At 41.7% G+C, this 21848-nt stretch overlaps 1 protein-coding gene across 1 annotated transcript in view; it reads left to right on the plus strand.

The window, feature by feature from the left end:
- Window positions 1-296: 296 nt before the first annotated feature.
- TES (testin LIM domain protein) overlaps window positions 297-21848 on the plus strand; it is a 42242-nt gene continuing 20690 nt past the window's right edge. Inside the window, exons 1-2 of the mRNA XM_039520179.1 lie at window positions 297-651; window positions 18896-18981. Of these exons, the coding sequence (XP_039376113.1) occupies window positions 625-651; window positions 18896-18981 (113 nt within the window). The 5' untranslated portion in view covers window positions 297-624. The remainder of the gene's footprint in view (window positions 652-18895; window positions 18982-21848) is intronic.

Here is a 21848-nt window from a genome sequence, read left to right on the forward strand (position 1 = left end):
AGAGGCGGCACTGATCCTGTCTCCTGCCAAAATACATCACTAAATGTCAGGCCATTTCCCCTTCTTTGGGAGGAACCAAAACTTCCAGGGGGATTTGCCCAAAGCTGGAGACTTGTGCCAGCAAATACCTTCTCCATGACCTTATCAGCTGACTCAGTCTGTGAATGATTCAAAAGCCCAACACACAGACCCCTCTGCCCCCATCCAACTTCGCAGCTCCTCCCAGACCGGCACCAGGCTCCGCGCACGCAGAGAGCTGCCTCGTTCTGCGGCTGCCCAGCGCTGAACCGGGGAGGCGCCACACCCACCGAGTTGGGCCTTTTGCAAGCCCCGGGCTGCTGCTCAGCCGGCAAGCGAGCAGGAGCCCGGTGTGAGACTCTGATTGGCTCGCAGGCCAGCGGCCCGCTACACCGGGATTGGCTGGGGAGCGGCCTTTGTTCCCTTGCCACGCCCTCGGCGGCAGCGGCGGCCGCAGGGCGGCGGAAGTTGGAGTGCGAGAGCTGCTCGGGCTGGGTGCAAGCGGGCGTGGGGCTAGCGCAGCCCTACCCACATCCGCGTGCCCCGGTGAGCGCCTGCCGCTGCACCCTCGCTCGCGCAGCCTTGCTCCTAGCGCGGAGAGACACAATGGACTTGGAGAGCAAAGTGAAAAAGGTAAGGGCGGGGTGTGCTGCTGGCTTACCTGCCCCGGGCGCTCCTGGGGCGGACAACGCCCCAGCTCCTCATTGTTCTTTTCCTGTATAGCAGCAGCCCTGGCTGCTCTCCTCTGCCTCCCTCCCTCCTATCCATTGCAGCCGCTGTCCTGTCTGCAGTGTCTGATCGGGAGGGGATGGATACTCCTGTGTAGTGAGCTTATCTATCTCCTGTTTCAGTCATAGCTAACGGAGTGGGACCCCCGCCACCAAAATCTTACGTTGGGCAGGATCTGCTTGAATGATGTTGACTTTTCCCTTAAACTGTAGCTGTCTTCTTAAGGGAGTGAGAGTTGTGCCAGTTAATTGGGGTTCTTTGAGTTGGCTCCGATTAGAATACGAGGTGAAGATCTCCAAAGCCACGGAGCATGATGCCTGCCCCCTCCCTTGTTCTCGCTCAGGTTTGCTAGCTTTGCTGTTAGCCTTAAAAGATTCTTAAATGTGGGTAGTGGCCGGGATGTGTGAAAGTGGTGGCTTGGAGGAAGTTGGTAACTTGTTTCCATTTCTTAAAGTAGAAGGTTATAGGAAGGGTTGTTTAATGTGACCAGATTAAACTCGTACAAAATGAGAGGCACTGAATGACTAGTTTACTAACCTACTTACTGCCATCACCCACTGTCCTTCCCCAGCCGCCAAACCAAAGAAGGTTTTTCTCCACCTGCAGTGGCAATTGTTTAAATACAGAAAATTGCTCTCCAGACTGCAGGCCTATGATCCTGCAGCCCATAAAAAATTTTTATCTGATAGGAAAAACCAAGAGTGTTAGTGCCATATTACAACAATTGAACCCTGAAAAAATAAAAATACCTGACATGCTAATCTGTGTTCATGTAAATGCCATGTATGAAGGGCATCTTCAATTAAATCTTTAGCTAATTCAGTCAGTATAGTTTAAGGATACTCTAAAGACCAATTGACTCATTTTGGGGAGAATATTCCATTTTGAGTCAGTTATGGATTTCATTTTCTGTATGTCTTGTCCATTGATGACCTTGTTTTATTAACATGGAAAACAGGTTCTTTGCTATGTGATATCAAACTTTTCTTTGGGACATCACAATTATTTGATTTGGAGATAAGTAAGAGAAGCAGATGGAAAGTCAAAGTTTTAGTTTAATGCAAATTTCTTAAGTAATGAATTTTGGAAAGGCAGATGGAATATCATATACACCTCTACTCTGCTATAACACGAATTCTGATATAACTCAGTGAAGCAGCGGTCCCGGGGGGCGGGGCTGCACACCAGCAGATCAAAGCAAGTTTGATATATCGTGGTTTCACCTATAACACAGTAAGATTTTTTGGCTCCCGAGAACAGCGTTATATCAGGGTTGAGGTGTATGTGGAATTCTGTAACAAGGATGCCTTATATAGATTTTTGAGGAGTCATTGATTTTTTTTCTAGTGTGCTCTCAATTTAAAACTGTCATATTTAAAAAGGAACCTTGCCATTTCATTTTATCTACTTCAGTGGTTTTCAAACTGTAGGTTGGGACCCCAGAGTGGGTCAGGACCCATTTTAATGGGGTTGCCAGGGCTGGCTTAGACGTCCTGGGGCCCAAAGCTGAAGTCCGAACCCCACTGCCTGAGGTTGAAGCCCTGGGTGGTGGGGCTCAGGTTACAGGCCAGCTGCCTGGGGCTGAAGCCTTTGGCCTTCTGCTTTGGCCCTCCAGCTCACGGTGCTGCAGCTCAGGCTTTGGCCCCTCCTCCTGGGGTCATGTAATAATTTTTGTTGTCTAAAGGGGATTGTGGTGCAATGAAGTTTGAGAACCCTGCTCTAGTGACAAATGCATGTGTGATAAACCTGGAAGCATCTTAAATAGTTATGTCAAAACTTGTCTTGAGGAACAAAGGTTGTGTTCAAGTGTGACTGTTTGACATTTTTGCTGTACTGTATTTGGCTAGGTACAGGGATTTATAAATGATTTTATTGCTCTTTTTTTATCCAAACCTGCAGACATCCAAAATGTTCCTTTATTTAGAAATAAGTGGAAATGTTTATAAGAGATTTAAGAAATATTGGTCTATTAGAGAGAAACTTACCAAAATGACAGGGGTGTCATGAGACTGTGGGTTAACAACTCATTTCTGACTCCTAGTCAAATATAACCAATTTGCCTAACTCTTCACCACACACTAACTCAGTGTAAGGTTGAGATGTAATCTATAAAAATCAGGCTTTTCATAAGGAATCTGCATACAACATTACTTAGGTTCCCATCCTGCAGTTGACTGTGGGTGGGTGCAGCCACAGAGATCCATTGATTTTAATGGAGCTATACAGTGTGGCAGAGATGTGCCTTCACAGTCTCTTGTATGATGGAACCTTAATTAGTAAAAAAAAAAAAAAAAATCCCAAACTTTTTGAATGCAGTTATGAAATGTACTCTAAGCCCCTGTACAATATTTAGATGTTTGACAACTTCAGGGTCCCCATTCTTTCTGAAATATTACTTCACCTTTGTGTAAGATGAGCTGGGGGAAGAGTAAATCTAAAAATTTCATACCTATGTTTTCATACTTTAGATCAGTTATGAAAACCGATGGAACCTGATAACACCTACTTCTGCTTAATAGTTTGGTATTGGTTTGAGCAAAATTGTCATGGGTGAGCACCGGCTCTAAATCATACAATAGGTAATGGAAATAGTGAAAGACAATATTACATGCAGGGCTTTTCTGTTTGTTCTGTCTTGTTTTTACCCAACTTTCACTTTTCTCTCTGACTCCCAAGCTAGTCTTTCACCAAAGACTCTTCTGCAGATATGAGATCTACAAACTTTGAAGTTGACACAATAAAAAAAAAAAGCAGCATAGCTGCATTTTCATAAATTAACCATATGAAGTCAGGGATATGGAAGACTCCTCACAACCCTCCCAAATGTATACATTAATAAACTCTCCATCGTTCTGTTTATCACCTCACCTCAATTTTTAAAAAACAGATGAATACATTTACATTTCTCAAAAGAAAGTGGCCCCCTGACAGATCAACAAGATGAACTGAAAGCTTTATTGCGTGATCCTGTGTTTAGTAGTAAATCACCAGCCCTCATTGTGCAACTGCTTTTCTTTCCCTAATGGAGGAGGGGGGAGAATAGTGTTTTGATTAAAATTGTTTTATATTGCCATGAATTTACAAAAGGCCACAGCCCTGAATTTCCACATTACACAACAAATGAATCCCTGCTGTCTCCTTTCTTCCTAAGGCCGTCTCTACTTTGTATTGAACCCTGTTTTATTTTCTCCAATTTTTCTCCAAGCCCCTTTTCACTTTATTTTCTTAGCACTTTTCTCCAACTGTCTGTCAAAAACAATCAAAACTAACATCAACAATGCCAGTCAGGTTTGCCACCCCAGAGTTAAGGTAATTGAGTAATCACTATGTTCAGACTGAAGAACATATTCTCATTTTCTCAGGGAGAAACTTGGCCTGGTGTTTAGTCAGAAGTTAGAAATGGATGTGGTTGTATCTGGTGCCCTAAATCTACTGTGTAGTTGTGCACAACAGTAGCTCATTGTCCTGAAAGAGTTTGGTTCTAAAAAGAACAAGGGACAGTGGACTGAGCAGAGTGTGGCATGAAAACTCCAAAAAAACAAAAAAAAATAGTGTTGATAGATGCTAGAAATGGAAAAGAGATATCCCTTGACAATTCAGTATTGGTTTTTCTACAATATATTGAGTATCTTGTTTACTCTGCTACTAAATACATCACGTGATGAAGCTTCTAGGGCTCGTCTCAAGCTCTAAAGAACAAAATCAGCGCTTATTCTTCCTCCCTACTCTCACACACTGTTTTTCCTGTCTGTCAATGGCTATTAGGCAAGATGGACAGGGATACAAAATCATGCTCTGAAGTGTCCATAGCCTCTGTTTGCCGGAAGCTGGGAATGGGCAATAGGGGATGGATCACTTGATTATCTGTTCTGTTCATTTCCTGTGAAGCACCTGGCATTGGCCACTGTCGGCAGACAAGATAGTGGGCTAGATGGACCATTGGTCTGACGCCGTATGGCCATTTTTATGAAATTTCATTGCCTTTAATTTAAACTAAAATAATAAAGCAAATGCTCACTGAATTGCCAAATTGGTTCAAGTGTGGGTTTTATTTTTTTTAAACTGGTTCCAATACACTATTTTAGGGATTTGCTTTGATGTAACTAGATCCATTTTAACAATAGGTACACTGGCACAGCTTTAAGAGAATATCTATGCTGGACAATTAACCAGGGCTCTTACCCAGATTTTAGCCTTAACCCCTGTATCATCTATCCAGGTTTGGAGGTGCTTTAAGTCCAAGCTAGCTGGCTGAGTGGGGGCCATGGGTTAGAGCCTTGGCTCCACTTTAAGGGTATGGCTACACTTACAAATCTGCAGCGCTGGTCGTCCAGCTGTTCAGGGCCAGCGCTGGTGTGTGGCCACACTCACAGCTACCAGCGCTGCAGTGTGGCCACATTTGCACCATTTGCAGCGCTGTTGGGAGTGATGAATTATGGGCAGCTATCCCAGCATTCAAGTGGCAGCAACGTGCTTTTCAAAAGAGGGGGGTGTGGGGCAGTGTGACAGGGACCGGGGGGGGGGGAGGGAAGAGAGTGGATTTTTGGAACTGACACTGTGCAAAATCAGAAAATTTTCCCACCCCCTTACTGTTAACTGCAAACAGCCTGCATCCAACATACTCTTTCCCCCCTCTGCCCCCTCCCCCCGATTCTCTCAAGCAAAGCAAACACTCAACCCCTGTGAATGACTCCTTTTCTCGCTGCTGGTCAAGCAAAATGCAAACACTCAACCCCTGTGAATCACGCAGGGAGGAGGATCTCATTTGATTGTTCACAGATTGATCACAGCAAACAGGAGCTGATAAGCAGCTCCGGTAGAGCAGCTCTGGTAGCAACGGAGCTCCAGAGGTTCACAACAAAACAAAGAGGGGCTGCATAACAAAACAAAGGGAGTAATTTAGTTAAAAGCATTCTGGGATACACCCTTATACCCTGGAGGCCAATAACAGCGCTGGTGTGTGGCCACACTTGATGACCAGCGCTGCAATCCTTATTCCCCATGCTGAGTGAGGTGTACGGCCAGCGCTGCAGCCAGGGAGTTGCAGTGCTGGAAGTGCCCTGCAGGTGTGGCCACTTACTAATTGCAGCGCTGGAAAGCCTCCACCAGCGCTGCAACTCGCAAGTGTAGCCAAGCCCTAAGTTGGGCTGGTACCTGCTCACTTTCCAGAGAGAGGATACAGGCCAAAAAAAAACACCTGAATGCTATGCACTTCCCACAGTTTCTCTCTTCCCATCTCCCCCGCCCCCAAGGATAGGCAAGTGTTCTCACAATTGACTGGGAAAGTTCCTAGTGCATCTCAGAACAAAGAACCATGGGATGTTCCCCAGACACACTCAGGCAAGTGCACAAATGGTGAGGATGCAGTAATGTGGGTAGATCTTTGAAGTGGGGACGATCACACCCAGGCATAGCCTAATATACACAAGCCCAGAGGCTCTACTTCCCCTCCAAACCAAGAGCTGTGAGATGGAGGATACGAAGTAGCAGGAAGCTGTGCTCTCGATCCACACCCTTCTCTTAAAACAGTTCTGTAGTTCAGGTTATTTTAAAATCCTCTTTGAGAACTGCAGTGGAGAATATAGGGCACAAGCAATTTGGGATTGGGCTCTGGCTTTTTCATCTAAACTTAGTAATGAATCTGCCTGCTCTGTAGTACTCATTTCAGCTCCCTCTGAGCACTGTAAAATTCTTCAGCTGTCTTTAACTCATTTGGCAATCACTAACTGAATCTTGTTTGTGTGTTATTGTGATATTACTAAGCCATGAGCTCAAAGATTGAATCAGCATCCCAGAATTCAAGAGATTTGCCCTAAAAACCATGAAATAATTTAAAGAATAAACATGGTAGGGGTTTTTTAGCCTGTATCCTAGTTTCTGAACTACTCCCATTGTGTGTTTTGTGACAATTGCAAGCTGAACTTTCAACCTGTAAACCACAGGCTGAATGTGAACATACAAAAATGCAGGTCTCTGCTCTCTCTCCTCCCCAGTCCCTTGTCTTCTCCAGCAGCTGCTCTCCAGGCTTCAGGGGAAGGGACTTCCCTTGGGCTGTTACCTCCATTAACTCCTCCCTGCACTGTGTTGGGGGAGGGAAGCCTCTGCTTCCCAGCTAAGAGGAGTTCCTGAGCTAGCTACCTGTGTACTCATGAGATTGAGTCCCCTAAAACTGCCCTGAAATTGCAACACTGACAATATTCCAACTACTGTTATAAGTAAACTCGGTTCTCTTCTTTTTAACTTCTTAATTTCACTGTTTCTAAATATATAAAAATTTCATCTTTCCACTCTACTCCCCACAACATTACTTTTTAATAAAGGTTTTTAAAAAAAAATATTGAATTAAACTAGGGATAATGAAAATGCCTTGTATCTAGAGAGGGGACTGGAAGATTATACAATAGAAGTAACCTAAAAGAAATACAGTACGCTGAATATTTGAGGACATTAGGCATATATTGTATTTGATAGAAATAGTAGTTTGTCTTGTTCTAAACTTTAACTTTACTATGGGAACATAAGTGTAACTGTTCAGTTTTCTTCATTTAACTCCCTGTTAAGAGCTTTGTTCTAAGGCTGTCGTCTACACTGGCACTTTCTCTGCCAACAAAGTTGCTGCTGCTCGAGGGAGGAGGAGGTAGTTTGTCGCACGGCAGAAGAGAGTTCTTCTGCCGACAAACAGCAGCTACATTGCACGCCTTTTAGTGGCACGGCTGTAGCAGCACAGCTGTGTCACTAAAAGCCTCAGTGTAGCCATAGCCTAAGTCTGAATTGGCTTTTCCTGTCTGTTACATTGGTGAACTTTGTAAAATGAGTCAGTAGGTCATAGTCCATCCTGCATTACAAACAATGTGATAATGCTGTAAGCATGGCTTTCCAGAGGAAAGGAAAAGCTGTCAGAGTACTATTATTCTGTACATCTTCCGTGGTACAGTACTTGCTTTGTAAAAATGTCTACATAGTTATGTTAGAAAAAGATCAAAGCACTGCTCTTAAATGTGGAATGTCTGCTTCCCCACCCCCCCAAAAGTTGTAAAACTGAATGCAAATGGAGAAACAACGTTGGAAATCATTAGTAAAGGTATTTGAGAAAAAGCTCAACACTAACTTGACACTTAAAGTACACATGGGAGCAGTTTACTTTGTGTTTTTTAGGGCATGGTTCAGTAATTGCTCTTGAAATACACTTCCTGTTTGTGACAGTTCTGTTTGGTTACTACTGCCATAGAAACCAGTTACAACAGAAAGCTCATCCCAGTCACTGTCAGTGTAGTGTTCCTTCCCTCCTGCCCCCCCCAATCCATTTAACTTTTCAGTGCAAATTAACAATTTTGCCTGCAAGGAAAAAAAAACTAAACTGAAAGGAGGTGGAAGAGGACGATGACTCTAATTCCATTTTTTGGAAATTGATCTTAGAGCAATTTCTTTTCTTCATTTGAAGAAAATAAAAATAAGGAAATGCTCACATGGTGCATCCTGACTGGCTGTCTGGAGTGTGTGTTCTGCCAATCAGCAAATCACTTCTGAAGTGAAAAAGTTGTCCTATGCTTAGGCTAAGATGCTAAAAGACGATTACCTCCAAGTGTGTTTGGAAAAGATAATGCGCAGTTCTTTCCTTACAAGCAAAAGTAACGAGGCCCAAACAACAAAATCGCTAATAATGTTTGGTGCTGAGATTTGTTAAGAGAATAATGGTTAACATCCTCCTTTGTAATAAAGAACAGATCTGTCAGATTCATAATGTTGTTTTTTATACTGAAACTGAACAAAGCATGAGAGGAACTTGAAGGAAAAATATTTATTTTCTTTACTAAATACACTAAATCAAGCACCCCTCCTTTAGGATTGTATTTAAAAAGTCTCTCCTGACACAATTGTCCATTTTCAATTGATTGCATAGATGATTGTTGTACAGGATGCAAGCTACTAAAGTGGAAATAAACAAACTGTTGGCTGTGCTGCTTTGTGTGTATGTGGCTAGTTAGTTTTTTCCTATGCCCCCTCCCCACCCTCTCAAAGATGAGTACTCCGAGAGAAAAATCACTAGAATCTAATTGAAAGATGGACGATGGCTTTGTATTGTGTTATGACCATGGTTATAATTCCCACATCTGACAGCTGGATGTGTATGTAGCCAGCAAATACTTGTACAAGTTGAATAAACACAACTATCATTCTTTGACAATTTTAAGAAGTAAGTCTCCTTAATAGCCTTAAGCTTTATCACCAGGCAGTGTACCAATGCCTTAATGTTTACATTCTGACTCTTACATAGAATTTTTAGCTAGAGAATGTTGTAACAAGTGAGTTATTTCACTACTTGTGTACTAATCTTTTTTTCTGCTGCAGCCAGCTCCATGATTTATACTGTTGTCTGTGCTGGTATGATCATCCTCACTAATGTTCTTATTAGATACAAACATTTTTGGGCATCTCTTAATATTGTTAAATGGATTTTTTCCACAAATGCTCTTAAATCATAAAAGTGTGACTGGAAAGGGACCTCAGTAGGTCATCTAGTCAAGTCCCGTGCACTCAAGGCAGGACTACATAATAACTAGGCCATTCCTGACAGGTGTTTGTCTAACCTGTTCTTAAAAACCTCCAATGATGGAGATTCCACAATTTCTCTAGGCAATATGTTCCAACACTTAACCATCCTGACAGAAAGTTTTTCCTAATATCTGACCTAAACCTCCCTTGCTGCATTTTAAACCCCTTGCTTATTGTCCTATCCTCGGAGGTTAAGGAGAATAATTTCTCTCTCTTCTTTGCACTTAAACTGTTATGTCTACCCCTCAGTCTTCTCTTCTCCAGAAGAAACACAACCCAGTTTTTTCAGTATTTCCTCATATGTCATGTTTTCTAGACCTTTGATCAATTTTGTTGCTCCCTTCTGGACTTTTTCTAGTTTTTCCACATTTTTCCTGAAATGTGGTACCAAGAACTGGACACACTACTCCAGCTAAGGAGTTATCAGTGTAGAGTTGATGAGGATATTGAGCTGAACTGGACCTAATCTAAATCCTAGGCAAATTTTTGGTATTTTTTAATATACCTCTGTAAAATGATCATCCTATTTTAAGACAGATTACAATCATAAAACTGTGGCATGTACAGGGGGAAGGAGGGAAGGGTGAAATAAGATGCTCCTCGTTACACATTGTGACAAAGTCCCAAGCCTGTGTTGGTGAGTCCTATGCTTCTGGGTGGCTTCAGTGGCCTTAGAAATTCAAAAAGGCCCCAGCATGACCTCCCTTTCTCAGTGTAGCAGCAAGAGTCACTACTGAGTTACTTTCATCACTAGCCAGTATGGGAGATGGGAAGGGGGAATACCCCAGTGTCTCTGTTGCTCCATAGAGCTCAGTAGGCACAGTTCAGCCTCCTGCCTGGACCAAGTCATGCTTCCCTTCTCCAGGAGATCTCTGCAGAGTATGGGGAGGGGGACCCAGGCCCACCCTTTACTCCAGGTTCTAGCCCAGGGACCCTAATGGTGGTAGCTGTTGGTGGCTTTCCCTTCACCACTGACACCACTTTGATTCCCTGGGCCACTTCCCCCATGGTCCCCTTTTCCTAGCTTCACCCTTACCTCAGGATTCAGCAATGCTACCTCAGCCTCCTGGAGAGCACTGGAAGGAGAGCTTTTAAATGTATAAGAGACCTTGATTGGTTCCAGCTGTCTCCATTAGCCTAACAGCCTTAACTGGTTAATTGGCATCAGGTGTCTTAATTGACCTGGAGTAGCCTTTGGCTATCCAGGGAATAAGGGCCTGCTCATTCTGAAGGCTGATATACCTGTCTTCCAGCACTCTTATATTCTTCTGGTCTGAATCTGTCACAGACCATATACCTGCCACTAAATAGGGCTTGGCTACACTTGCAGGTGTGCAGCGCTGGGAGTTACAGCTGTCTTCATACAGCTGTGTAGGGAAAGCGCTGGTGTGTGGCCACACTCACAGCTACCAGCACTGCAGTGTGGCCACATTTGCAGCGCTGTTGGGAGTGATGCATTATGGGCAGCTATCCCAGCATTCAAGTGCTTTTCAAAAGAGGGGGGTGGGGTGGAGTGTGACAGGGAGCGGTGGAGAGAGAGAGAAAGAGTGGATTTTTGGAGCCAACACTGTGTATCAGCTCCCTGCCCCCTCATTTACTCTTAACTGCAAACAGCCTGCAGACCAGATCAGCAGCTGCTCCAACAGACTCCCTTTTCCCCCCCCTGCCCCCGCAGTTTCTCTCCTCAAGCAAACATTCATCCCCCTGCCTGCCTCATTCACAGCAAGGTAGTGGGTTATCTCAATTGATTGTTCACAGTCAGTTACAGATTGATCACAGCAAACAGGAGCTGTTTGTTTTTTAGATAAGCAGCTCCCGGAGCCCCGAGTTCACAACAAAACAAAGAGAGGCATCATAACAAAACAAGAGAGTAATTTTAGTTAAAAGCATTCTGGGATATCTCCTAATACCCTGGAGGCCAATAACAGCGCTGGTGTGTGGCCACACTTGACGAGCAGTGCTGTAGCACCAGCGCTGCAATCGTTATACCCCAAGCAGACCAGGTGCACAGCCAGGGAGTTGCAGCGCTGGATGTGCCTTGCAGGTGTGGACAGTTACTAAGTTGCAGCACTGGTGGAGGCTTTCCAGCGCTGCAACTCTCCAGTGTAGCCAAGCCCATCGGCGTTGTCTCAGAAGCCTACACCTACATAGGAAAGGTCTACATCAAGACATTAACTCTTTCTATTGGTGGGTTACCCATAAATTGTAGTTATAACTTGCAATCTTAAGAAATGAAATGGGAAATCTAACACAACTCTTATCTGTTGCTTGATTTTATTTCAAATTCCATTTCATTAAGTTTATCTACTGTAAAAGCCAATCCAACAATGAGGGTAAATGTAATCACCCGATCAAAATAGCATCAATATGGTACTCCCAGCAGCTGAATCTCTTGTGTGGATTTGTCCTCTTGTCCATGTCTTTACACTTATTTTAGACATTCCCTAAACTAAATGAGGGTCTGTTGGTGATTTGTTTTGTGTGACTTTTTCTAAAGTGTGGTGGGGCACTGTGGAAAGTTTTGTTTGGTTTATTTGTTTTTTTCTTTTTCTCCTGACTCTTCCACATCCATATGGATGAAAAGTTGATGCTTGAAGCAGAAGAACTTCTAGTTTTCTAGAAAGCTCCCAGGGACGCCTGTATAAAAGAATGAACTTAAAGTATGTTCCCTCGTGTTTGCTTTGACGACTTGAATAATGTGGATGATTCTTCTCTCTCAAGAGCAAAATAATATATCCAAGAATACAGCATATTGAAGATTCTGCCAACATGAACTATTGTGTACCCTAATGTGACACTTCCCCTTGTGTGGATGCTTTAACAGTTGAGGAAAAACCTCTGTTTTCATTGGGTTGAGAACTTTGGACAACTTGTGAAATTCTGAAGAGATCTGAAAACAATGGAAGTATTTAGGTTCCCTTTGTTTCTGGAGATTCTGGAGGTTGAAATTTTCATGGAGCTAGTTTAGTTTAGTTTCTGTGATTCATGATGGCAGCCAAATCAAATAGGCCTCAGTGGCTCCAGTATAAGAGGAGGCTTTTAAAGGAAGAGAGGCACTTAAAAGTGAGAAAGGAAGCCTTGCAGTAGAAATTCTCTAGAAATGACATTTTAAGTTAAGTCTCTTCCGTCCTTTACCTCCTTCCCCTAGCTCTTTCTCTTCAGTTAAGCATAAAGGAAAACAAAGGAAAGGTCAGAATTCTGAGCGCTAACCCCTAGGTGTGGTACTATGTTGGGAAGAAGGTGTGACTCTGACTATGCTCATCTTTAAAAAGACTTCCAAATAGCTTGTGCTACCATTCTGGTGGAATATCTCTTCTCAACTTTTTATTTGTAATAGAAAATTTCAGTTAAATTTCAGGTATCTTGACTACATCTCCTCAAATGAGGTACCACTGGACGATCTGTTTTCTTCTAAGGTGACTTCTATCTCTTTTGTACCTAACTTTAGAAGTGATAACTCTTTGGGCTTGTATTTTTCATAAACATAAAAAACAAAAACAAAACTAATATAGTGGTTACAAACGACTTCTTTGTTTCTAGCACTAGCACTATGCTGCATTGGTCGTCCATATTGTGCTGGGTAGGAATAATCACAAACAGCAATGGCAACTGAAAGTGATACTTGATGGTAACATGCTAAGACCTGAAATAGATTATCACCAAGGCAGGTGCGTTACAATGTATCTGAATCCAGAAATGTCAGCATGTTCTGCACTCTAACTTGTTCCTTTCATTAGTGACTTTGGTTTATAGGCTACAGATTGAATGGTCACAGACTAAACTGCTCTTTTACCTTTTACGGTGAGACTACCTACTTAAACACTGAGGCACTGGGGAAACAATGTGGGGAAGCGTCCACTGTCCATACTCTTAACTTTGTTTTTAAAAACAAAAGTTCTTGATTTCCAGTGTAGTGGCCCTTTTGTAAGTGCTAAAATCTCTTAAAAATGCTGTCAGCCTGATTTAAAATCATATCTGATAAAAAGGCGGTCGGGAACTCTTTCATGCCAAATTTCAGCCTCAGTCAAATATTTGCGGTCTAGTTATAAATCCCTGATAATCCAGGTTAATAGTAGATATATATTATAGCAGCCCTGAATCTCACATATGAACAAACTATTAAATGCTTACATACAGCCACTGGGGTTATAGAGTAGCAGCAAGCTTTTGCTAAAAGTTCTGAAATATAGAAATGGTCAGCTGTGACAGTTGGTTCAGCTTGGAATGGAGTAGAGTAGTCTTTTAAGAACATTGCGTTGTGTGAAGAAATACTTCCTTTTATTTGTTTTAAACCTGCTGCTTATTAATTTCATTTGGTGACCCCTAGTTCTTGTGCTTATGAGAAGTAGTAAACAACACTTCCTTATCTACTTTATCTACTTTCTCAACACTTCCTTAGCAACTTCTCTACTTTTGGTAGCACTTGCTTAGCTGTAACCATTTAAAACACTGTGCCCATGAGTCATGAAAGGAGCATGAAGCAGATGTTCATTATATTTATACTATCTTCCATACTCAACCTGTCCCTAAATCAGCAATCTTGTTTGAAATATCAGATTTTTTGGATAGCTTTCTTAAAAAAAAATTTTCTTTAACAGCAGTTGATGTGAAGAAACCTTCCTCAGGTCAAATGAAATGCTGCCAATCTATCCAGTTTCTTCCATAATTCCATTTATGGAGAAATTGATTCCATCCTCTTTTCAAACTCTCATTCTCTACTTGTGCGTATATTCAGTCCACTTCGTTATATTTTTGGATATGCTGACAGGCTAGTCTGGCATAGAGTAACGGCGCCACAGGTCCAACACAAAGTGCTATTCAGAAGGTTCAGAATAGCATGCCATTTTGAGAAGAGGAATGGAGAAAATGCAATGCATTTCATTAGCTTCACTTTCCAATTTGGGGAGTGTTTGAATGCACCGAATGTGGTCTGTTGTAGTCAGCTAATGAATATTGACTGCAGTTCTGTGTATATAGTCACTCCTTACTGCTGAAGCGAAAGACGCATCTACTAAATATTCTTTGAATATATTACTTGACACATGCTGGCAAGTGCAGAGTACACATGAAGAACAAAACTCTGCAACAATTTTGTTTATGGATGCTAAATAACTATTTTGGGAGGTGGAAGGAGTAGTTCTACTGTCAACAAAGACACTGCGTATGACCATATAGTGGGGCAGAGACTAGTGCATTTCTGAACATGAATGGAAGTTGTAGCTAGACCAATTCAGACTGGAAATAAGGCACACGTTTTTAACATCGAGAGCGATTAACCATTGGAACAACTTGCTACTCACTGACAATTTTAAAATCAAGATTGGATGTTTTCTAAAGGATCTGCTCTAGGAATTATTTTGAGAAAATTTTATGGCCGGTGTTATACAGGAGGTAAGAGTAGATGATCATAATAGTTCCTTCTGGCCTTGGAACCTGTGAATCTATATGAATTTATAGGCTTAACCTCTTTACAGAACTGTCGGACTTCTTCTTTTTTTTTTCTTTTTTTTTTTTTGGCCGGGGGGTGGAAATGGAGATGGGGTTAAGTATCAAACAACTCAAATTCTCTAAAGTAACTAGTTCATGAGGACCCTAGGCTGTCCCTATCTAACTCTTTCCATATTTTTATCCATTTATCCATAAAATTTCCTCTCTACTCCCCAGGTTATATATCCAAAGATCTTATTAGCCTTTGTTGCCACAGCCATGCACTGGGAGTTCCTATTGTGTTGCGTGTTCACTATAACCCCTAAATCCTTTTCAGAGTCACTGCTTTCCAGAATGCAGTCCCCCATTGTGTAGGTATGACCTTCATTCTTTGTTCCTAAATATTTAACTTTCATATAACTGTGTTTTTAAAAAACATATTCTGTTTCAATGGGCCAGTCTGACCAAGCGATCCAGGTCGCTTTGTATGACTACCCTGTTCTAATAATTATTTACCATTCCACCAATCTGTGTCATCTGCAGATTGTATCCCCAGTGATTGTGTTACCCTACTAGAAACACCCTGATTAGATGGATCTCAAAAAGTAGACATCAATTGGGAACCATTAGCCACTTTGTTATCCATTTAACATATGCTCTATTAATAATGCATAGTGCTAATTTTTATTCAGAATGTTATGCAGTACTAAATCAAATGCCTTACAAAAGTCTGGCATATTAAATCCACACAGTTTCCTTTATCAACCAAACTTCTGATTCTATTCTTTGATAGGTTTTGTCAAACATAATCTTATTTTGCATAAAACAAGTGCAGAATGCAGCAGAGGTTTTGTGAAATATTGTAGGCACCCAGCAATGAGGTGGACTTTGGGTGTTTAAGTTAAATGGCTCTCTTGATCAGTGGTGGGCAACCTGCTGCCCACGCCATCAGGGTAATCTGCTGGCGGGTCGCCAGACAGTTTGTTTACATTTGCACAGGCACCCGCAGCTCCCAGTGGCTGCGGTTCGCAGTTCCTGGCCAATGGGAGCTGTGGGAAGCAGCGCGGGACGCAGGGATGTGCTGGCTGCCGCTTCCCGCAGCTCCCATTGGCCAGGAACGGTGAACTGAGGCCACTGGGAGCTGCAGGCGGCCGTGCACATGTAAACAACTGTCTGGCCCGCCAGCAGATTACTCTGGCCGGCCACAGGTTGCCCACCACTGCTCTTGATCCTTGTTTTAAAACTGGGTTTTTCCTTCATTGACTTTGTGTCTTTCATCTATGATGGCTGATAGTCGATGTGGTGGTTTGTGCAATCATGCTTGTTGGGTTCTGTTTGGTTGGACATGTTAAACTAGCACTAAAATAAATTAACCACAGATAATCATGATTAGCTGGTCAAGATAAAATGGAGATAATCATGGCTCTATAAAGAATGGTTTGTTCATTTATTGGGTCATTGAGCTGTGCAGGAAACAGGGATGATGTAAGTGACCTTTTCTTAAATCCTAAATTCTTTTCCTTCCAGACCGGGCAGTCTTCAATAAGAAAATCTTTCTCACATATTTTTTCAGATACATCTGTTGCTCTTGCCTGCAATATTAAGGCTTTTTTTCAGTGTACTATGTAAAGAAAAATGACATGCAAGTAAGTAATACTAGATATCCTCTAAAAGCTTCTAATACGAAGGTAAATAAGGTTTATTGGCATTCTGTTTTAAAGCAAGAATAAATTTTGCCTATTGTAGCATACAGGGAAAGTGATCTTGCTTAGCATTAGATTGCATTCTCTGCAGGCAATTTGAGTTAGGACTGAGAAGAATTGGGAGGGAGATTATCAAGTATTCATGAAACTCTTCACAGTTTATTTTAAGTGGCTTTTAAATCCTCTTGCTTTTGGAGAACTTCAGTAGTCCAAAGCCATGTATTTCCAAACCTCTCCCTGCCCTCAGGTTGGCTTGCGAAATCCGTTTAAACTTAAGCAAGTCACCTTACCTCCCCATCAGATGGGCTAGGATTTGCCAATTAAATGATCAGTGAGTTTCCCATCAGCATGTCTTATCCCTGAACCCCAGTTGGAAGGCCCCCTGCTGGGACCTGTTTTAGCCAAGTGACTTGATGTTAATTGTCACACTTCTATTTAATAGAGTAGAATACGGTTGAGAGAAGCCTTGTCTCTAAATCCATCATCTTCTAAACATTTGCTGAGCTGGGTTCAGGTTAGCACATCCAGTGAGAGGTAACTGACAGTGCAAACTAGGATCCATCACCTTGAATCTTCAAGGTGATGAAGGTGCAGTCATGATCTAAAGGATGCACCTTTTGAAATGCTAGGCTTTTGGGAAGAGAAGTAGGGGAAATAGCTTCAGAATGTTAAGTTAAGGGGCAGAAGCGAATGGGAGATGACACATTTTGTCCTCTCCCACTATGGCTGCATGGGAAAAGAACACAGATCAGAAGAGTTCAAGGGTAATAAGGTGGCACTAATAGACATTTGATTAATCTTTCAACTGCCAGAAATGGCATTTCCTGTGACATTAGTTTATTTAGCTCCCTCTTGGAAGGCTTGTTCATCAGTCTGACATAAGTGCAGATTTCTTAATTCCAGATATGTTACTCATATCACAAATACTGCAGTAAGAACGACTAGCTCTGTCTAAGATGGCACACTGCAACATAAGCTGCTGAGTAATTAATTTGAACCATTGACTAAACCGGCAGTTGTCAAACTGTGGGCCGTGACCATACTTGCTGGGTCCAAAGCCAAAATCTGAGCCCAGCCACCCAGGACCAAAGCTGGAGCCAGAACCCCACTGCCCAGGGCTTCAAAGCTCAAGGGCTTCAGCCTTGGGTGGTGGGGCTCAGGTTACAGGCCCCCTTCCTGGGGCTGAAGCCCTTGGGCTTCAGCTTTGGCCCCCCTGCCCAGGACATTGGGGCTTGGGCTTTGGCCCAATCACCTAGGGCAGCTGGGCTCAAGCTTCGGTCCCCACCAATCCTGGGGTCATGTAGTTATTTTTGTTGTCAGAAGGGGGTCACAGTGCAATGAAGTTTGAGAAACCCTGGACTAAACTATAAAAAGATTTGATTTGCTTTGCTTCATTATTTGAGGCATAAGAATTACCATGTTACAGTTAACCAATAATTTAGTCTAATCTGATATAGTGGTATTTGACACCACTGCTTCCTTTCTTCCTGTATCAAATATGCTGCTGGCAATCTGAAGAATGGTGTGTGTACACATGCATTCTAGTGGGCGGGGAAGGAGCATTTTTTTTGCACTGTATGACCATAAGGATTGATGGTCATTGTCGTTCTAGCTAGTGTAAATAAAAATTCTGTTCTTTCAAGTGTCTAGTCCTTTTTTGGAATCTTAAACTCCTTAGCAGTAATCTATGTTGGTGATTCCATGAATTACCCTAATACACCCTTTAACTTTTTTTGATAGCTGAAAAATTATTCAACCTTCTAATTTCACTGCTATTTTGCTGTATGAGTGATATTTGCTATTCACTAAATTGTTGGCCTTTATCATACCACTTATTATACTCTCTTCTGTTCTTCTGCATTCCAAATTAAATACAAGCCACTTCTATTCTCTCCATATATGAAAGCATTCTCCTACCGTTTACTCTCATTGCTCTTCTCTAGATATATATTCTGTTTCTGTTGTGTCAGAGAGAGGTGGGCCAGTGGTAATGACTGAGAACAGAATATGCTACACTGATTACAACACTATTGAGGATGGGATATGCCACACTTTTAGCTATTCAGTGGCTAATAACATCTAAGCAATATCCTGCATTATCCTCATGATGTTTGTATTCTTTTATTCCTGACCTCTGACTGAAGTTAATGCATATAAATGTCTTGAGGGAGTTCTTGACTGTAGTTTATATCCTTCATTTGAACATATGTACAGTTTAAATGTTTTCTGTATTTACCTTTCAAAACTAGACGGAATAGCCTTTATGGCTCTGTTCTTGGTTCAATGACTAAAATGTCATCCTCCATAAGTTGTCATTTGACTATTCAAACTTCTTTTCTTTGACACTTAAGATTTTGATCATAAAATATAAGGGAAAAATAATGGAAACTGAGATACAAAATATAATCTCTCTTTTAAAAAACAATTTTAAGTTTCATAAAAGCTTTCACTTTATTTTTAAACAGATGGGCTTAGGTCATGAACAAGGATTTGGTGCCCCATGCTTAAAATGCAAGGATAAATGTGAAGGATTTGAACTACACTTCTGGAGGTGAGTACAAGTGTGACTTGGATAAAATATAAGGCTTAATCCTACAAACGCTCATGCACATACTTAACTTCTGGGGTATAAGTACAGTAATGCTGTTGTCTTCAGTGCAACTGCTCAAATGCTTTATTGTTAAAGCATATGCTCAAGTGTTTACTGGATGAGGGCCACAATTTGGCAGGTACCTGAGCTGCGCCTTGTAGAGCTGTACAAATAATAGCTTTTTATTTTTATTTTTCTTGCTGGCTGTTCTTTAAAACCAAATAATTGTGGGGTGTGTTTTTTTTTTAGCTTTATAAAAAATTTGAAGTAAATTTCGAAATGAAAGCCTTTTTGAATGGAAAAATCAAAACTTTTTTTTAAAAAATGTCTAAAAATGTTTCAGGAGGCAGTTGGAACAATTTTTGGTAAATTCAGCACAAACTCATGAAATGTTTTGCTTGACCTGAATTTTTGAACTACGGAAGAAAGGAATTTTGTCTGAAAGAATTCACTCTGCTCTAGTGCCTAGCTTCAGGCATGTGAGTGGTCTTCAACGGGGACTATGGGATTACTTTTGTGTTTAAAAGTTAGGTTCATGCTTAAGAATCCTGCTGAATCAAGGCCATAAATAGGAACTCCATTCCTCTATCTTATACAATGAGAGAAATGGAAAAAAAACCAAACTTTTGTTTTGATAACAAAATGTGTTGTTCCCCTGCTTCCAACAAAATACATAAGCATTTGTCTGAGATCAGCTGTAGTTAAAATTATTTTAATTTACGTTGAAATTGAGTTAATGTTTGTGGAGTATTATACAATTGCTAACTTAACTTTTGCCATGTTCAAGTAATTTATTTGAAATATTGCTTGAACTTTGATGGTATGCTGTTCCTGAATCCAAGATTTGGCTATTGCCTTTATCTTCTGTGTAATAAACAGATAGTGGCTCGTTGGTGCTTTACGAGGCTTTGTATAGCATTAGTATTCTGTAGTTCTCCTGCTCAGCAAAAAAAACTTCCACTTCTCCCATATTGTCATTTCCACCACCTGCGCCCAGAAACCAGAGTCTGGGTTCTACTAAAGCCTGACAACACTTACATTTTACTAGTATAACATTGTCGGTTAGGAATGTGGATTTTTCTTAACTGAAATAGTTACACTGGTAAAAGCCCTAGTTTGGATGCAGAATACCGGTCTTGCATCAATATAGTTTAGTCTACTTCTTGAACTGAAATAAGTGCTTATGCTAGCATAGCTTTTATACTGTATAACTATATCACTGGGTGGATCTCTAGGGTAGACAAGGTCTAGGACACATTCACTCTCTGTTTAGACATTCTGCTGCAGCAGAGATTAAACTCAGTCTGCTGGTTTCTGGATCCAAACTAGGGCTTTTACCTGCATAACTATTTCAGTGTATTGCCCCTAACTACTAACCCATCCTTCCTCTCTTGAAAGTGAAGCAAGTAGTCTGTAAAGTGAATCATGTTGTATAAATGGGTACTGAAGGGAAAAAAAAGGTCCGAGTTTTGCTGCTAAAGGAAATGCAGAAGTCTGGGTAAGTGTTGCAGCAGCTCATCAGTCAGGAGGAGGAAACGCACCTGAAAATCCATTCAGTTGATCATACTAGTTTGAAATAAAAATGCTCATATTTTAAATAGGCTGTAATAACAAATGGACAAAACCTTAACCCGATCAGCTTTTCATTTATGTTAACCTTGAATCTACTAGTTATCTTTTCACTGAGACAAGAGACTGTGGGCAACAGGAGTGGTGAGGATTGCAGTCTGAGTTGCTGTTAAGGTTGGGAGGCTTAAATGAGATCTCTAAACCCAACCACTCTGTTTTATTCTGCTTGGATGTTTTTAACCTCTGTCTGCTCTACTGTCTGAATACATTCGGCATGATACCAGTGTAGCACTACCCTCTACTGGATGGAATTGAATCTGCTCTGCAGTGTTTCAGTTTTAATTGGCTTCCCTTGGTTTCTTGTGCAAGGGTTCCCAAACTTTTTGCTGTGTGACCCTATTTTAATGAATTCCTCCCAGGACCCCAGACAGTGTGGAGGATGCCATTTTTGAAGAGCATAATGGCATCCTCCACATAGCATGACCTTGGATGCCCAATACTGTGAGGTCATGCCACATAGAGGGTGCCATATTGCTCTACAAAATGGCATCTTCTGCACAACGTGACCTTGTATGTGTGGTATTTGCAAGGTCACGCTGTGTGGAGGATGCCATTTTGAGGAGCAAAATGGTATCCTCCATTATCATGATCTTGCATGCACCATACATAAGAGGTCACGTTGTGAAGAGCAAAATGGTATCATCCACATACTAGGGATTGCAGCCACCCCAACTGCTGATGGTACGACCATAGTTTGGAAACCCCTGCTGTAGTGTCAGGCCTAAAAACAATATAACACGCTTCAAAGAGCTGCTGGGGATTCTCCTTATGTTTGTGTGGAAAAACCCCATAGGCTTTCTGGAGAACAAGACTGAGAGTTGTATGGCTAGCTGGTGGCAGGCCATTTCCCTTGTGTGGAACAGACCAGGTTTGGAAACTATAAGCCTCTTTCTATCCAGAGCACAGGATGGCTTGGGAGACAGAGGTGAAAGGATCTATGTCATAAATAGGGCCTCGTGTATGGTATGATTGTGAAGCCATGTAACTAGAGGTTATTTTTGAATTGCTACAGAACTATTTGAAAGTCTAAGCTTTTTAAAAACATCTGTCTAGGCTTCAAGGTTATAATAACTAAGTGTAAGTCAATGTAGTGGTGCCTGCAAATAGTCTACAACAATACTCTTTGTGGCAGAGATGCACCCACTTCTCAGTGGGGTATTAATACTGTAGTCGTAAGACTTCAAAATTGTCTACAACAC

This window comes from Mauremys reevesii, linkage group 1 (genome assembly GCF_016161935.1).
Source record: "Mauremys reevesii isolate NIE-2019 linkage group 1, ASM1616193v1, whole genome shotgun sequence".
NCBI lineage: Eukaryota > Metazoa > Chordata > Testudines > Geoemydidae > Mauremys > Mauremys reevesii.